Source organism: Taudactylus pleione, unplaced genomic scaffold (assembly GCF_031769625.1).
Source record: "Taudactylus pleione unplaced genomic scaffold, aTauple2 ptg000710l, whole genome shotgun sequence".
Lineage (NCBI taxonomy): Eukaryota > Metazoa > Chordata > Amphibia > Anura > Myobatrachidae > Taudactylus > Taudactylus pleione.
Window position 1 is genome coordinate 833,774 of NW_028285112.1, and position 19,775 is coordinate 853,548.

At 38.5% G+C, this 19,775-nt stretch overlaps 1 protein-coding gene across 3 annotated transcripts in view; it reads right to left on the bottom strand.

Annotated features, from left to right (window-relative positions):
• ADGRB3 (adhesion G protein-coupled receptor B3) overlaps window positions 1-19,775 on the bottom strand; it is a 926,819-nt gene that overhangs the window by 166,345 nt on the left and 740,699 nt on the right. For all 3 annotated transcript variants that reach the window (XM_088456639.1, XM_088456638.1, XM_088456640.1), the window contains 2 exons: window positions 19,315-19,418; window positions 14,775-14,877 (listed from right to left, as the gene is read on the bottom strand). In XM_088456639.1, the coding sequence (XP_088312765.1) occupies window positions 14,775-14,877; window positions 19,315-19,418 (207 nt within the window). The remainder of the gene's footprint in view (window positions 1-14,774; window positions 14,878-19,314; window positions 19,419-19,775) is intronic.

Here is a 19,775-nt window from a genome sequence, read left to right on the forward strand (position 1 = left end):
CAATAAATACGGCAATAAGTAATCCCAATCCCTACCATCCTTGTCGACCACTTTCCTAAGCATGTGTTTTAACGTCTTGTTAAACCTCTCGACCAGCCCATCGGTTTGGGGGTGATAAACCGAAGTTCTTAACTGTTCAATTTTGAACAGGCGGCATAACTCTTTCATGACTTTTGACATAAACGGTGTACCCTGGTCAGTTAGTATCTCCTTGGGTATACCCAGCCTGCTAAAGACATGAACTAGCTCTCTGGCAATGGTCTTGGTTGATGTATTGTGCAACGGAATCGCTTCCGGGTACCTGGTAGCGTAATCCATTATGACCAGAATATACTGGTGTCCCCTGGCAGACTTCATTAAGGGTCCAACCAAATCCATCGCTATTCTTTCAAACGGCACCTCTATAATAGGCAATGGAACTAGTGGACCCTTAAAATGTGGCCTGGGAGCATGATACTGACACTAAGGGCAGGATGCGCAAAAGTCAGACACCTCTTTATGAAGCCCGGGCCAGAAAAACCTCTGCATTATTCGCTCAGTGGTTTTCTCTACCCCTAGATGGCCTGCCGTTATATGACCATGGGCCAGATCCAACACTGTTCTTCTGTAGGCTTTGGGAACTATTAGTTGTTCCACAATATCTTCCCCCTTCTTAGTCACCTGATATAACAAATCCTGACACATTGCCATGTGGGGATAGGACAAAGGACTATCAGGGTCTACGGGTTTACCATCAACTACTTTTACATTCTCCCTGGCTTTTACCAAAGTAGGGTCATTCAACTGCTCCACGGCAAAGACCTCTCTTCTGACCTCTAAATCAGGCAGACGATCACCTGGCCCAACAACACTTCCCACCTCAATGGGAGGCACATCAGTTGGGGGGCCACCGTCCCATTCCACATTCTCTAGTTCGCCAACCATAGTAGAAAAAGGGAATAACTCTGACTCAGAAGAAACTCCCTCCTCCACTACATCGACAACCTTCTCAAATGGATCAGAGTTGTTCACCTCTGGAACAAAACGGCTTTCCCACAACTTCCAGAAGTGAGCAAAGTCTCTCCCCAATATTGCATCGTACACCAGACCATGCACCAAACCCACAGAAACTATAGCAGAGCCACATGGTGTCTCGATGTTCACCTCGGCCGTAACATAATATCGAGTATCCCCATGTATGCAGGTCACACCAACAGTTTTCCCTGTATGCCTCAAGGGGTTCACCAGCTCAGCTTTTATAAGTGTCACCAAGCTACCAGAGTCTAACAGTGCCTCTACTCGGTTGCCATCTACAGTGAGTACACACATGTCCTTATCAGTCTCAGTCTGCCGGTCAGCCGTACAGGCTGTCTGTGCAAAGAAAGACCCCCTGCAGTAGACATGAGCAGTATCACATTGCATAGGTTCAGTTGTAAGTGAACAATTAGCGGAAATATGGCCGAAGCCACCACATCGGAAACACTGAGTCATATTAATGTCTAGTCGTTTACGGGGCAAGAACCTTCCTGGCCTGGCAGGTCTGTCTCCAGGTTCTACACCCTCAGTCTTAGGTACATTCCACCGCCCAGCACCCTTCTCCCCTGGAACAGTCTTACCAGTGTCTATGGGAGTTCGCCGGAGTGCCATCGGGGCTCGGTGGGGCATACTCATCAGCTCCTCAGCTGCCACGTACCTCTCCACCAGCTCGACCAACTGGTCCGCGGATTTAGGGTCTGCATGGCTCACCCACTTGCGCAGAGTCACAGGTAATGATCGCAGGTACCGGTCCATCACGACCCTTTCCACGATCTGTGGTCCCGTCAGCGTCTCGGGCTGTAGCCATTTTGAGGACAGATGGACGAGGTCATGCATCTGTGAACGTGGAGGCTTGTACCTATGGAACTCCCAGTGGTGGACCCGTTGGGCACGAACAAAGGTGGTGACTCCCAAGCGAGTTAGGATCTCCTGTTTTAGTTTTTTATAGTCCTTGGCATCAGCCAGGCATAAGTCGAAATAGGCCTTTTGTGGCTCCCCAGACAAAAAAGGTGTCACCAGACTTGCCCACTGCTCCTTGGGCCAACTCTCCCTTTCGGCCGTTCCTTCAAACATGGTGAGATAGGCCTCCACATCATCACCCGAAGTCATCTTTTGGAGGAAGTGACTGGCTCGTACGGAGTGAGTGGGGGTGGGAGGACCAGTAGTAACCTCTCTGGGCCGGGCGACCAGGTGCTGTACAACCTCTCTTATGGCCTGGCTGTTTTCCTCAATGGAGACCTGTTGAAGTCTGTTAGTCTCCTGCTGAGCTGCTGTAGCTTCCTGCTGAGCCCTGGTAGCTTGGAGCAAGGCCTTAATAATGTCCTCCATTTTGTCCTGGGGTGTAGGTTGGAAGCTGAACCTTGCCTCTCTGAGCATTGGCTGACGCCTCCTCTATGGGATTCCAAGGACACAGTGTTATTTCCACACTCACAAATTGGGTGTCTGTCCCTTTAATTTTTAAATGGAAAGTTTTCCTCTTGCTGCAACTTCAGTGTGTGTGGTTGCCCGCATTCTCCACCATATTGTGACACAGTTAGGTTAGGGGGTCCCTCTCCTGGGTAGAGGACTCCTTCCTTACACACACACACAGCAGCAGGGAAGCAGCACACCAGTCTGGATGCAAGTACAAGCTGGTCGGCGCCACTCTTTATTGTACAATGTCAGAAATATAAAGAAAACATAAATATAAATCCTAGCCCTGTCGGGGCACTAACTTCACAGGTAGTTCCCTCACTACCAGAACCTGGCAGGGCCTAATGCCCTCGCCAGCAACAAAGGCACAGCACAACACTCACAGTTAGGTTTCCAAATGTCTCTGAGCAAACTCCCTGCCTGCTCTCCCAGGTGAGACACTCAGCCTTATCCAAACTAGGCTTATATTGGCCACTCTCAGGTGGAAACCCTAACAAGCCTGTTACCAGGCTGCGAGAACCAAAACCTGGAGTGGCCGTGGGTGGAGCCCTCCCTCTCCTCTCACCCACAACCCCCAGATCCCAAACTGGCTTTTCAAAAAGCCGAGACTCAAGCCTGCTACACTGCAGACTTTCTCCTGGGGGTTTAAAACACATAAGACAGGAATCTGGGACAAATGTACCTGCCACAGACCACTTTACCAATGATCCTATCACAACATATATAAGTGAAACACTATAACATAAAACTTGACTTCACCAACACCCGATAGGTAAAACAATAAGTCAAGCTCATCTTTTGAAGGCAAACTCAACATGTAAATGCATCCCCTATTCCGAACAAGCGAAAGATATGTAAAATGCATCTTGTCCAGTGGTTAAACAGTATTGTATGATCTTGGCACAAACTGAACAACAAAAAACATTATTAGACAAAACTTGCTGCATATTCTACATGTAATCTTTGACTATTAACTCATACATATTATATAATATGTTGGCAAGTCAATTGTGCATTTGAGTGTGGACAGCTGCTGTTTAATGTAAATCTGTTTGCAATTGTTGACATAGATTACTCAACCGTTCCGTGTATAGATAATGTCTGAACATTTATTAAAATCGATGCATCTCGACACATGCTGAGTAGGTGAAAAACTAGGCTTTTACTTCAGTGGCAGAATAATCAGCACATTGTACTATTTATTCACTGTTTACTGGATATATATATATATATATATATATATATATATATATATATATATAATTATATATATATATACTTGTGACAGGCTCAATTATAGTTCTGAAAAATTCAATAGATTCATTGATCTTGATTTTGAACTATTGAATTTAAGAAAATTAATAATCAGACACTATCATTTGCCTAGTAAACACCAAGTAGTATAAATCATTTTCAGAAGTGACGACAAGACACAATTTAACTGAGCGTGGCCAACCTTATTTTTAGCTCTTATCACACATTTCTAATGAAAATGATATCCTGAAAGAATACTAGCAATTGTACACATATCTGTTATAATTCCACAGAGGCTTATACTTGTAATCTCATCCTTTGTATTGATTTCAAAGAAAACCACAGACTGCTGTATTTTAATTCCAAAAAGGTGCTTTTGTTACAAGTGTGAATAATTTAGCAATTTGCTGAGTCAAGTATTTATAATAAAAAACTGAAATAAATCTGAATTATCTGTTAATAGTATTATGCATGCAAATATAGTTGTTAAAAGTCACTGTTACCACAAATTTAATTTTTTGTCTTATTGTAACTAGCATGGGACACACAAGCTACAGTACATACAAGTTTATAGTTTCTCTGTGTACAAGCTTTGAACAAAAAATGGGGTTTGCATGTGTCCCACTTTTTATTATTCTGTTTTATTTTCTCATCTTTAAAACCAAGCTGTACCTCAATTTACTTTCTCTAACTATTACCAGCAGTGGCGGGCTGGGCCGGGGGGCAGGGTGCCATGTGCCCCCCGGGCCGCAGGCCGCGGTGCAGACTGTGTCACTGTGACACAGACTGCACCGCGTGTGTAGCGCTGACCGGACGGAGTTCGGTCAGCGCTACACAGCACAAACACACAGCCGCAGGAGCCGACAGCTGTGTGTTTGCTTTAGCAGCTGATGAGAGTCAGACAGACTCTCATCGGCTGCTGCTCCCACTGCCAGAGCCGGACATCTTCCGGCTCCCGCAGTGGGTAAAATGTGAGTGACGTGTCACTCCCATGACGCGTCACTCCCATAATGCAAAGCGGCGGACGGAGGAGCTGATCTCGGCGGCGGGACCAGGAGCAGGAGCGGGTGTCAGGTAAGTGTGTGGTTTTTTTTTTTTTTAATAATGTCTCTACTGCGGGGGGGACGGACTCCTGGGAGCACTACAAGGGGGGGGTCTCCTGGGAGCACTACAAGGGGGGGACTCCTGGGAGCACTACAAGGGGGGGACTACTGGGAGCACTACAAAGGGGGGACTCCTGGGGGCACTACAAGGGGGGGACTACTGGGAAAACTACAAGGGGGGGGACTACTGGGAGCACTACAGGGGGGGGAATACTACTGGGGGCACTACAAGGGGGGGACTCCTGGGAGCACTACAGGGGGGAATACTACTAGGGGCACTACAAGGGCAGGACTACTACTACTGGGGGCACTACAAAGGGGGTACTACTACTGGGGGGGGACAACTACTAGGGCACTACAAGGGGAGAGGACTACTACTAGGGGCACTGCATAGGGGGGAGGGGACTACTACTAGGGGCACTACATAGGGGGGAGGGGACTACCACTGGGGGCACTGCATCGAGGGACCACTGCTGGGGGCTCTATATAAAGGGCAATAGTGGGGGTACTGCATAGGGGGAAGACTACAACTGGGGCCACTATTTAAGGGGCACTGCATAAGGGTTACCACTACTGGGGGCACTATATAAGGGGCTTACTACTGGGGGCACAAGGGGCACTGCATAGGGGGGATCACTACTGGGGGGCACTACTCGAGGCCTGCATAAGGGTGTCCTCCTGTGGCACTGCATATGGGCACTACGACAGGGGGCTGCCCCATATCTTTATTTTTACCTTACATTAATCCCATATGGACCCGCCTCCTCCCTAGAACACTTGAGGGGGGGGGCGCCGTAGCACGCACGTTCTTTCGAGGACCCTGGCTACACGCTACTCCTCTGCCAGGGCCGCCTGCATGCATTTGCCCACCAGGCTAAAAGTTGCCAGCCAGCCCCTGATTACCAGTAATCATATCATGCCACATCCCTATGCATTACTTTATAATAGAGATGTGCGGTTTGGTTCTCCAGAAATCCGAATCCACCCGAATTTCAGGAATCCGGGTAAATCCGAGTTGCGGTTCTAATCTCCTGAGGAGATCCGAGTAAATACAGGTCGCGGTTCTGATCTTTTTGCGGTTCGGAATTTGGATTTTAAATCCGAATTTCGGGTTTTGCATTGCATAAATTACACGATTTTAGCTGTTTTTAAAACGTTTTATCTATTTTTTATTTAAAAAATCCAGATTCAAAACCAACACCAAAACACTTGAGTTAGGTTTGCAAAACCAAATCCAGATCCAAAACCTTGAAAGAGATACAGATCCAAAACCAAAACATGGGGCTTGGCGCACATTCCTACTTTATATTAACAGTATTTTGAAGAACATACCATGGGAACAAATGAAACTACTATATTTTGCCTTTAATCTTGACTGAAGTGCTTGTCTACTAAATTGAGCTGCTGCTTCTTTTCATTGTAGCTAGTTTTTTAAATCAAGTATAGCTATGCAAATCTTTTCACATGGATCTAAAAATTACAAGTTCTTTATACCATCTAACCCTTGGTAATAGATGTTAATTTTATAGTCAATTTACTGTATTCAACAAACAGCCAGCACTTTGCGCTGAATATAACCTGTCATAAAGCATCTGGTATAGCAAGTGAGATTAACAACCTTTTTAACTATAATGTATGTGAATTTCTAAAATACTATAGATACTTTTAATTGCAATGTTGTAACAATACATGGGCCATATCAAACCATAACTATTCTATTTAAATATTGTTCAGAACAATTACATGTTAACAAGATAGCTGGCTCAAGATGCGGTTAAGATCCCAACAACCGGGATGCCATCTGCCAAAACCGGAATCCCGATCGCCAACAGAACACCGGTGACAGAATCCCAACATGACTGGGGATGCTGACAATGGGATCCCGACAGATGGCATCCTGATAGTAAGAAGACCGGGGAAAGGTAAGTATCAGCCGTGTGGGGGAGGGTTAGGTTTAGGCGCCCCAAGGAGACTTAAGGTGCATACACACTGGGCGATAAAGTGAATGACTTAACGATAACGATATCGTTATCGTTCAGTTGTTCACTATATCGTCCATTTTTTACACCAAAACGATGAACGATAACGACGATGCACGTTCCAGCGGGTCGTTCGTCATTGTCGTTCATCGGGCAAACATGCAGGCCAACCTGACGATATCATCAGGTTGCTGCATGTTGGGGAATGGGGGAGAGAGCCGGGCGCTGAAAGATATCATTAATGATATCGTTCAGCGGGTGTGCTGGTGTGCTCAATGTCATGAACGACATTGAACACACCATGCCAGGGACACACTGCACGATATCGCTCAGGGAGAATATTGTCTAGTGTGTATGCTCCTTTAGGCTTAGGCTGCGGGAGGAGGGAGGTTAGGGTTAGGCACTAAGGAGAGAGGGTTAGGTTTAGGCACTTACTGGGTGGGTTAGGTTGCGGGGTAGGGAAGGTTAGTATGAGGGTGCAGGAAAGGAGGGTTAGGGGGTAAATAGGGTGGGGGAACATTACTCACCATTCCCCTGTTGGGATTTTAACCATTGGGATGCCGCTGTCAGTGTACTGACAGCCGGCATCTCATCCATCGGTATTTCATACCGATTCCAGCTAGCTCACAATGTAGTCACAAGGGGTTGACTGTTGTAAAAGTCTGGAAAATTAGAAGTTACAGAGCCTTACAAAGATCCTCCCTAAAACTTAGCACATGTATATTGAAAGGTGCATCTCTATCGCTATTACAGGAGTAGAGTGCAACTTCAGCAGTTTTAAGGGTATGCAGTCGGGATGCTGACGGTCTAAATGCTGACAGTCGGCATCCCAACTGTCTAATCCCAGCAAGTGTCTAATGACAGGCGTTGAAATCCCGACGCCTGTCATTAGACCTACATCGGGAGCCCGACACCCGGCTTACCAGTCGAAGGTAAGCCAGGCGCCGGGTGGTGTCATATCTAGTGCAAAAAATTAATGTGTGTTAAGTTTTCACCCACTTTGGGGCTTTTGGTGCGATAAATTAGCTTTTTTTGCCTATGCCCACTCCTGTTTTTCGCACAATCCTATCCAAAAGACGCAATACGGCATTCGCCTGAAAACTGTCCATGGTGTAACCTGCAAAAAGAACAGCAGAAATTGGGGAAATCTGTCTGTACCCTATAAAAAGGCAATCTGACATAAGAAAACAGTATATAAGTTTATTAGTGTCCCTAATAAATGTATTTGGGGTTTTTAAATTGTGTCAAATGGCTGTTGTATGCATTTTCAATAAAAAATGTTATAAAGAAAGTCTTTTTGGCCAAAGAAAAAGCTGAATTTAAATTGGGGGTTCATTAAAATTGGTGAAAGTACTGTAAATTGTTGTGTCATTTTTGGGCACTTATAATAAATGGTAAATACACACATGTTGAAAGCCACCTGCACTGTTTAAAACACGTCCCATCCATACAGTCTCCAAAATACCTGACCTAATACTTAAACCCATTTTCCATCACTTTTAATTTTTTCACCTTAAAACTGACATGTCAGTATTGGCCAACTTAAGGTTATTAAAAAATTATTTTTGCCTATTTTGTCATTTGGGGGATGTCCAAGGGGTTATGAACCAAGTAACAACATTTTAGCCAAAAATCGGGGTTTTGCAATTTTTTCACCTGCTCTGTGCAAAAAATTAGTGCCTTTGAAATCTTTTTGCAAAAACACTTCTTTTCACACCTAAATAGATATGGCCTTTATCCTCTCACCCACTCCCCAAAAAAGTGGTTTTAGTTGGGTTTATCATAACTTTATATGTTTAGATAATACCAGCACCACACACACGCTAAAAACCAAAAAAAGCAGGATCTTCTTTTTAGGCTATAGATTAATAGATAAGTCAAACAAATAATAATCTGAAATTGACTATGGTTAACTTTTACTGCTATCCTTAAATCTAGATGCAACCTAAAAAACAATTATAGGCTCATCCTAAAACTAGACTTCTAATACAATAATTGCTAAAATGCATGAAGATTGTCCAGAAACCATTTTGCACACATATGTGATCTTATAATGTCAGCTTTGTTATGGATAGACATAGTGTCCTCAAAACATACTCTTCAGTATACTCAATACAGTACACTCCATATAGTGAACCACAGGGGTTCTCCAAAATTTTGCTTTAATCGGATAAGAATAAATGATACACTTTAATTGCATTTAGGCAGCCACTTGTGCAACACTTAGAGGCTGATGGCCAAACAGAGCCTAGTAAAAGATGCCTAATTTGAATACATCCTTATATTGCTTACAACAGCCAATAATCATTATTTGCTGCTTCACATTATTTCTAAACTGACAACATATCACATAGCACTGTACATTAATGGCTCAAATATATATAAAAATAACATACCGTACAATGAAATGAAACAGAAGGTCGATGAGTTTACAATTAAATAGTTATGGAAAACATTTGATATATAAAGTAGAGAAATAACTAGTTTAGCTTAATCATTATCTTGAAGGCAAATTTAGATTTTAATAATATTAATATTACTGGCTAGATTTTATCTCTCCCACGCAGTGAAGTCTATGCAGAGAAAAATACATATTCATATGCATTACAATGTCTGAAATTGCAATTGAAACTATAAGAAGAATTATAATGTGCAAGAAATAATTGCCTATGAACTGATGGGGTAGAAAGGGGTAAAAAGTGCATATTTAGGTCCAGTTGCCTAGTACTATTAGTTTGATTCTGTGAAAATACAATTCTAAAGGAAAAAAAAGAGCATACTGTATATATTTCTACATTGACATTGGAATGACACCAGAGTACATTTAATAAAATCAATGATTAAAACTCTGCAATATTTCTTTTGCATTTTCTATTCAACTTATTGCTAGTCCTTACATTTCAGATTAGTACCATTATGCATTCATTAAATGCTACAGTTTCTAAAGCTTGTCTCATCTTTCAGTGCCCTCTGCCACTTGAATCTACTTTTTTCTTAGCCATAAAAGATCCTACATTTGGAATACCTAAACACTCAATACACTTCAAGCATGCTTGTCCCACTTCCACAACACTTCTATCTGCTCAGAAAGTTATATTTCTATTGCCATATAATGTGATGCTGTTTTCTTGGTGCAAAGCCACATCCAATTTCTGTATTTTTTTTCTTCCAGATTTAATTTAGATGAGTTACCACTTTATACTTAGATGTAGGCATTGGAAAAAATAAATTACCATGAATACCTTAAGCATTATTAAAATATTTAATTTAGAGTGTAAATGTATGTCTAACATGAAATTTGTAATTTATAAAAGGGTATCAAAGATTACTGTAATAAAAATATACTTTAGAAACAGTTTATTTACTCAACATTCTATGTGAAACATCACAAGTTTTATCACCTAAATGATTCCTACTAGTATAATGAGTCTATGGATCTTAATGTTATGGCCGAGCAGCATTATAGGGTACTGAAGTTCAATGACTTGCTGTCTCTCCCCAACCAATGTCTGGACAGTCATACAATTTAAAATTTATGGAAATACTCAGATATAAATTTGAAAAATCTGGAAATGGAAACTAACACTCTCTCTGTATTTCTCTCTCTCGTTCTCTGCTTATATATCTGATAAATCTGTATAATCAATCAGACAGGCTGATTCAAATACAAGTTGGTATACCATGCATATTTATATAATTTCCTTTTATGGACATAACTTATAATTATAATTTATGGAAGTATGGACTTACAGTAAGGATGCCATTTTGAGCACAAATTTAAATCAATTTTACTCATTTCTACTATAAATATGTCTGATCACTATTTATTTAGATTAAATGCATTGGAATATTATTGCACCAATAGGTTTGGTCCTTCTCCTCAGGCCAGTAATAAACCATTCCTACCTACATTATCCATTACTATCCGGAAGGACTCCCTTGCATGCACAATCAGCACTAGAGGGTCAATCTAGAGCACTAGAGGGTCAATCTACCCTATAATCTTTATGCTTCCAAAACATAACAATGTCACTTTTATTTTGGAATACACATAAAATACTGATGGAAACAGATTCATCAGATAAGCAGACACACACACACACACACACAAGCAAATACAATTTAATGTATATACTTTTAAAGAGGCTTTAAAATATGCTTAAAAAATAACACAGTCTAGTACTGTATATGTCTTATATAGTTGTAAACTCTGGGTAGTAATTACTGTAGGAACAGAATGCTAACCTAGGCCATATACCATAATATTCTCACTTCATGAGAATGCAATAGACATTTCTCCTGCCAGGGAAGGCAAGAATGCTGAATTGCAACACACCATTTGTGTTCAGAGGATTGATTGGATGGCTGTCAGTGCATCCACTCAGCATTGTTTCCAACATCTTTATATCATTAAAAAGTTTTGGCCACTTGGAAATTGTGACTTATATTTGTCCAGCATTATATTATAATGAACCACAAGTATAGTCAAATATTCATGGTTGACCATAAATGAATCAAATGTACCACAACTAAAGCAAGTTACAATTCACAACTTTAAAAGAAAGCTAAAATAAATACAAATTGCCTGCAGGCATTCCCTGATGTTTCAAAGTTTATAAAGTCAGGATTAACAAACATCTATGGATGTTAACATGAAAACATTTGCAGTGTAATTTTAATCCAGTATACAGTACCATGCATTCATTGCTGTTCCACACAGTTCAAATTGATGGAACACAAAACAAGGTTTTAGGCAGTATTGTGTAACAGAAACAATGGTAATCTGGATTGTACAGTTACCAGCTGATGCTTTTAAGTGCAGCCTATTGCTTTAATGAACAATGTAAGAACTGGAGAGGTTTCCCTCTCTGCCTGGCGACAAAGTGCAGTTCTGTTACAAGTAATTACACATCATTACTCAGTCATTAAGTAAAAGAGTAAAATTATAAAATAACAGCACATTAATAGTAGCAAAGAAAAAAGTAACAATTGTATAATATAAAAAAGATTTAATGTCTTAACCTTTTAGACATTACTTAATTAATAGTATAGTATAATGTACATTATAGTTTTTATGTCTTATAGTACTAAATAGTAGTCATCACATTTTTAAATAGTGCATATTAATGCCTACTGATTGTAAATGCTTACCGTGATTAAATACAAATAATTGTTACAGCACAGTAACTTTATGTTATAAAGCTATACAGCATTGAAGCAGCCCATGATTACAAGTTCAAGCATTGCCACAAATAGGCTGGATAAATAGGAATGATTTGTGTTGTATAGGTCAGTTTACATATCAAAATTATGCATTTTAATTGACTGGTCACAGCGATAAAATATTGTACACATTTCCCAGCACCCACTATATTAAACATTAACTCAAACATTATTGATACACATGGTCAATTCTCAATTACAACTTCAATTACAACTACAATATACGTTAAATAAAATTATTGAAGCTAGTAGTTCATCTAATGCCTTGCATGATATTGCCAAATGAAATTATACGTTTCTAAGTATAACATTTTCTCTCCTTGAATGCTATTATATACTACCAATCTTGCAATGATCTATATAATACATTCTTAACACTAATGTACTTGATCAGAGATATTACACAGAATAAAATAAAATATTTTAAAACTACATTAATTGAATACTGCCAAAGCTAATGGTAAAGGCATAACTATTTTTTACACGGGTTGGGTATGATATCCCAGTGGTCAGGATGCCACTGGTCAGAATACTGACAGTGGTATCCCAACAGTGAAGATCCCAACAGCGGTAGGTAAGTATAGCAGAACTAACCCTAACCCCTACCCTAACCCTATCTTGTGCCTAAACCTAATCTCCCCACCTAGTGCCTAAACCAAACCCCTAACCTCCCCCTTCCCCCTCCCTGCACCCTAAACCTAACCGTTGCCCTTAGTGCCTAATCCTAACGCTCCACCTAGTGCCTAACCCTAACCCTTAACCATAAACCTCAATACTTACCTTTGGGATGCAGACAGTCAGAGTACTGGTGCTGGGATCCCGATGCTGTTGGGATTCCGGTGCCAGTATTTAGACCGTTGGCATCCCGCACGCCGGGATGCTGACTACAACCTGTTTTACACAAATATTAATTTCTTCAGTTGTAGAATGATATCAAACTTCATATAATAATAAAAAGATTAGGGCTATAATTAACCCACATTGTATTAACATATATTTTAATTAGAATGTGTGGTACTCTTCCAATGGTGCCACATCTTCATGCTTTGGCAGTTGCCCATAGCTTCAAAACCACTGCTTAGCATCTATGGTGATAGAGTAGGATTTCCCATCTGTGTTACAGATAGGTGGTATATAACTACTCTTGCCTTTTAGTTTTTCACATTTAATGCACATCTTAGGTTTGGATTACTTAGACTTGTCTCTACTAGAAACCATAGCTGCAAATACATTAATGTAAGAGGTTCATTAACATATCCATAAAGATATTCATAATTTCAAGTTATTATGAACTAGACTATGGAAGATGCAATGTTAGGACAATATTCTCCAATGTAGTATAAACTATGATTAGTCAGATTTTAAGTATTTGTGGACCTATCTCTAGAAAATATGTATTATCACTTAACAAACTTCTATAGTTTAAAGGTTACATGCAAAGACAATAAGTATGTAACAAATAACACTACAGTATGCAATCTTTAAGCACCTAATGAAGTATGCAACCAAACATATAAGTATACATTACATTATCATGGACACAAAAAATATCTGCCATAGGTTATTGCAGAACATAGCTTCATCCTCCTGAAAAAGCTTATTTTCCCACACTAAACATACATACTGTAGTAACTCACTCGCTGTGTAAGTGCTGTGAAGTATACATAAATATAATATATGAAGTTATCGCTCCATGATACCAAATCATTATATCAACTACATATTACCACATTGTGGATGACAAATGGGAACATTTCTCGGAAATGGAGTATGAGTTTCACTGACAGGATAAATGGCTAACATTAATTTATTTTGTAAGGCCAAGAAAAATTATAGCATGTTATAAAGCAGTGCAGTAAATGTGGACATTGAAGTGAATTCTGTTTTTATAGCTATCAGCTTGTACTATGTTATAGCCAAAGCTAATTCCACATACATACAGTATCAAGATAATAGTATACTTACTTATATAATTGTACAAGAATTGCACTGTTGTCTGTATGTTTGTCTGTATGTACACATAATATACCAATATATATGCTATTGTACAGTGGTTTCTATTTGCTAATACTTCAAGGTGGCATTCAAAAGCATCATTGTAGGCAATGACATAAATATATGCAGGAGATTTGACTACTGTGGAGGCAGCCCAATCTAAGGTACAGGACGAGGCACCGCTTGTGTAATAATTTAATATATGTTGCTCTCTTATGTGACTATTTTTTTATTCCACATGCTACTGTATGAATCTATATACATACCATACTTCACATTAATATAGGAATGAAGATTATTCCTATTGAAAATTTTATATTTGAAATTGTTATAGTCTTAGGTTTCAGGCACTGGAGGCCACTAGGATGATTATTTATAGATGGATATTCTTCATCAATTACTGAATTAAAGTTTGCAAGATAACCAGAGACTTGCAGATGTGCATGAGTAAAAGTACTAAACCCCACCCATCTTTTGGCTAGGTTAAAACAACCTGTCTAAAACACAGATGTATAATATATAAGGAAAATTGATGGGATAATCTATCCAATGGAAGTTATAAACTTAAAATATAGTGACTATTGAACAGTGGGCCCATCAAGTGAGAGCTTTAATACCGATCTAAATCAAACATGTCCAAAATAAAAATGCACATTTTAGAAACACAAAATTATACTTTAGTTCAGACAGTTTAAATAGCAGCTGAACTTGCCATCAACATATAACAATATTTCCACAGAATCAGAATTTCCAAATCATGATCTAAGAATTGAATCTTTAATATTTTTCTTACCTTATTTTGTATTTGCGTTTGACCCACCAAGATGAGAATGTTAGACGATATGATAGAGAGACAGAAGTTTATTAGAATGATTGACCTCTCAGATTTGATGTACCTGTTTACAAAAGTACAAATAATACTGTTATTTCAAATATTCCCTTGTAAGATTAAATCAATGGCATGAATACTATATATGTACTCCTATGCTAATACTGCACGTAATATTTATACAAATGGTCATAATGTCAACACTTATGTATTATGAGTCCTATGCATTACACTATATATGCTATATTTTTCTTTTGATGATGAAATTCCATTAGAAATTAGTGTAGACTATCATGCAGCTTAGTAGTAAGTTTTATCCCCAAGACAGACATCTCTTGAAAGAGCAATAGAGCAAGATTGGACCTAAATTCCAGTAACAGTTTAATTAAACCTATCCAATAGTTGTAAATGTAGTATTAACTTTATTACAAGTAAACAACCCTATGTGCAAATTAGAGTGAAGCATTAATTTTTAGACTAATCAATACAAGACAAATGGATTGTCTTAAGTGTAAATAATTTTTAGCAATAGAATCAATATGTTGTAAGAATAATCACACTGTCAACATCATACATATTTCTGTACATTAGTATAAGTATACATATATTCATACTATATTTTTCAAAGAATAAACATTTAGCAAGTGTAGAAGCCAACTTTAGCTATACACTGAAGACAACTGTAGCTTGCCCACAAATGTGGCATTATTAATGCTCCCATCACCTCCATCAAATAAAAGACAACGATGCAATGTAATGCCATGTAATGCCCATAACAGTTTGCTTGAATATGCACAAACCAAAATCTGTTTTGTATTAGTTATTAGTCAATGACTAGTTCAAAAACATGGAACTAATGGACTCAGTGACTCAGAAATTAAAGATCCAGGCTAAGCACCAGCTGTGAAACATCCATACTAAGGCTATCTAACAAGAGACTTACAACACAACAAAAAAGGGCACAGCCTGCCTACAGATATTAATGAGAACCAAATGGAAAACAGCCTGGACCATTCCTTTGTTTTAGTCCCATATAATCACAAAACCTTATTCAGAAAATAATTAGATGTAATTTCATTCTTCATTAGAAAAGATTTGCACAACAATATAATAACAAATGTTGTCAATCAAAGAATCCTAAATGCCAGTGTATATGTTATTCAATGTTCATTTCAATACCAAAGCTATGCCAATATGTTTTATTTTTACCCAAATAGCAAAATAAAATAATCAACAATATGTGGTTGTATGTGTTCAGCCAGCCACGAAATCTCATTTACCATGTTTTTCAATTAAGACATATCTCTCGTTAAACGAGTCATTTTATGCGTTCGCTTCCTGAGTTGATAACACTTTCTAATTTTAATACATTACCATGGCAATGTACATTTATTTAAAGTGCAGCAATTTTTACAAATGTTATATCATGCAGTGTCATAGTTTCACGTGTGCATTGAAAATAATATCTTAAAAATGACAGTGCAATGCATTGCCATTATGCAATATTTGTAAAGCTGTACTACTGCATACTGCAGATATGTTTTTATTAGCTGTCTGTAAAAGTATACAGCTACAAAGCAAATTACAAAAGAGTAAGGTCCAGGGGTTAGTACTGTCAACTGCACCATAGAGATAGTTGTAAGAGATAACATAACTGGAAATCAGAGGAATCTGCAGCAGGATGCTCTTGCCATTCAAAGCATGGTTTCTAGGAACCTATGTCACATACTTGGTTACTCATGGTGTGTTTGACATAATGCTAGATTCAGATGTTACATTACCAAAATACTGCCTGCTAATGGATCTTCTAGTGGGATTAAGTATGTATTAAACCTACTAAAGAGGCCAAAAAGAGAAGTTTCAAAAGCAACCAATCAGCTTCTAGCTATCATTTATCAAGTACATTCTATAAAACGATAACAATAGGCAGATTGGTTGCTATAGACAACTTCATTTCCTGTCCTCTTTAGATGAGTTGCTTGTTAATCTCCCCCTTAGTCTTATGAAATTCCATACAAAAAACATGTAAATCATAAACAATGCCTTTTTCCATTATACAGTACGTATTTTAACAAAATAGAGGTTTATTTTATAAATAATATTATTGGGAATATTGATTTTCATTGCCATTCAATATATTTGTTGTGATAAACATGAATACACCCAACACATATGAATTTTATGGGGGTGCATGTGTCAAGACCATTTTTACTTAAATCATACGGAAACTACAGTTTTCGTATGATTTTAAGTATCGGAGCAATGTAACAATAGCCTTGTGCAGAGGATATACAAGATATTACAGATAACTCCGGCAAAGGGTTAATTAGCACTTTAGACAGTAGCCCCCATTATTCTCAATGAGACTGTGGTCTGGGTCCTATTTACCAAGCTCCAAAAATCTAGCTTTTCAGAGCTTGGGACCCATAGGTTACAGTAGCTCCATCTTTAGGTGAAGTTAACGACTTTGGGGTCTATGTACTTAGCCTTGGAGAGAGATAACGTGGACATAGATAAAGTACCAACCAATCAGCTACTAACTGTCATTTTTCAAACACAGCCTGTAAAGTGATAGTTAGGAGCTGATTGGTTGGTACGTGATCCCCATCCACTTTATCCCTCTCCTAGGCTTAGTACATAGACCCCTTTGTGCCTATAGAGGCATTCTCGCATGAGTGGGATCTTGTGATCCCTCTCCCATAGCATTTATCTTCCTCCAATGTTTTTGAGAAAATGACACAACACTTTTCAGCCAGGTTGAAATTTGCAGGGATAGCAAGTTCTCATTACTGCTGGCTCTGCAACAAAACTTTAATATATAGCAGTCAATATCTGGGAAAACACACATCAATATGGAGTGAAAATAATTGCAGTAATGCCATAATTATTGAAACATAGACCACATAGGGGCCTATTCATCATGACATAATTATGACTAGTGATAATTATGTTTTAAACTTGCAGCGAGTTTAAAAAATGGTTTGGAGGCATTCATCGTGCCTCACTAACCAAAGTATCACTTCTGAAAAGCTGTTCTTTTTGCAGAGTCAGCTTTTCGGAAAAGTTATACTTTTCCCCTGCAGCTGAGGTATCCACAAGGATTTCTTCACTGCTGCATGGTCCCACCCTACTCTCTATTCCCCGCTGGCTAACACCACTTGCCTCCCCCCCACCCCCCACGTATCCTCCGGTGTCCAAACCGGCCAAACCCCCCTTTAATATATTCCTCTACTGTGGCTGGCATGTAAATCTTCACAGGCTGCTGTTTACACTGCAATATTATCGGGGGCTGAACGCCATCTCAGGGTGGTGTTCAGTAACACCATTAAGTTCCAAAAAAAATGCTTTTTCGGAACTTGGTAAATGGCCCTGACACTTATTTTTTACAAAAGTATGTGAAAATTTAATTTTCACATGTTTTTGTGAAAAATAAATGATGAATAGGCCCCATAGTGTGTCATTATTTACTCAGCTCATAAGATAAATTCCCTAAGTCATTTTTACAGAATTAATACTATCACCATGAAAAGTACTGTACAATAAGGTTTCCCTCAGTTGACACACCAAGGTTAGGAGAAACTAAATTATTCTATTTCTACAAGTTCTATTCTATTTCTTATTTAACTGCACTGCACAATGAAGTAACAAATTCCCATTCAAATGGTAGAAGTTACATGGTCTAAATTATGACAAAAAGTTGTATAAAAGTTGTGCAAGAAGTAACTTTACATTAAAGCATGTGAACTACACCAGCAAAACTCACTATACAGTATGGTCTGTATTTCTAAAAGTGTCAACAGAGGATAATTTTTATAGCTGCATATCACAATAATAGAAAATTGTCTATTGTTACTACTTATTAAAATATCACTGAGTGATGCTCAGCTCCCCAATGATAGTGGCTCATCAGAGGTAAGCACAGACATTCATCTTTGCTGGCCAATGAGTGATCTGGGTCATGCCAGGTCACTAATCTGCCATACACTGGAAGCCCAATTTTGGCTTTTCAGTTTAGATTCTGCTAAAGTAAAAAAATAAATGAAAAAGTAAAAATTAAATGTAAAAAGAACAATATTAAAGTGTTTTCCACTCTATCGTACCCTTATATTGTCATCATAAGATGGAGATTGTGATCAGAGCATTGTTAAATAGTCTTCACCATGATTTTCATAGGTAAATTATCACAGGAGGCAGCAACCAAATTCATGGATTGGTAATCTCTTGTGAAAACAGCTGTTTTCGCTTGATTCCCATTTCATTATGATAACATAATATATAAAAAGCTGTATAACATGTATTTAATAAGTATATACAACCTGCCTTTAAAAAGTTGAAGAAGTTTATTTGTATTTAATAATAAATAATAATTTACTTATTGTGTTTTAGTTGATTTAAGAAAAAAGTGGAATTCTTTTTTAAAAGGTTATCAATAGAATATTACACATACAGTAGCATCCCAAAAGTATGATTTACAGTACAATGCTATAATAGAACAGATATATACCTCCATAGTGCTGCATAAACAACTGCAAGGGTGATCAAGGCCAAACAAGAAAGACCACAGCCAATTATCAGGGTGACTGAAGGAGTGCCTGAATATTCCATGATCTGTAGAATGTAAAATATGCAAAACATAAATGTATGAATTGATATGTATATAAATAAGTAAGTTATTGCTCTGTACTTGCTTAGGTATTATCAACTAACCAGACAGTAGTTATTGCATGTAATATGAAAAGATCACAGAAGTGGGTGACAACACAATAGATATTGTTAAGGTTACCCCTTTTAAAGTTTTGAGTGTCAGACTTTAGTGGTGGTAAACTTTTTGACTGACCAGATTTCATAATTTTATTGTGTTCAAAGTTTACAACATCTTTGACAAGTAATGCTAACTGAAAAAATATCTTACTAATGGCATTATACTGTCACATTCATAATAAATAAAAACATATTTGCTGTTGA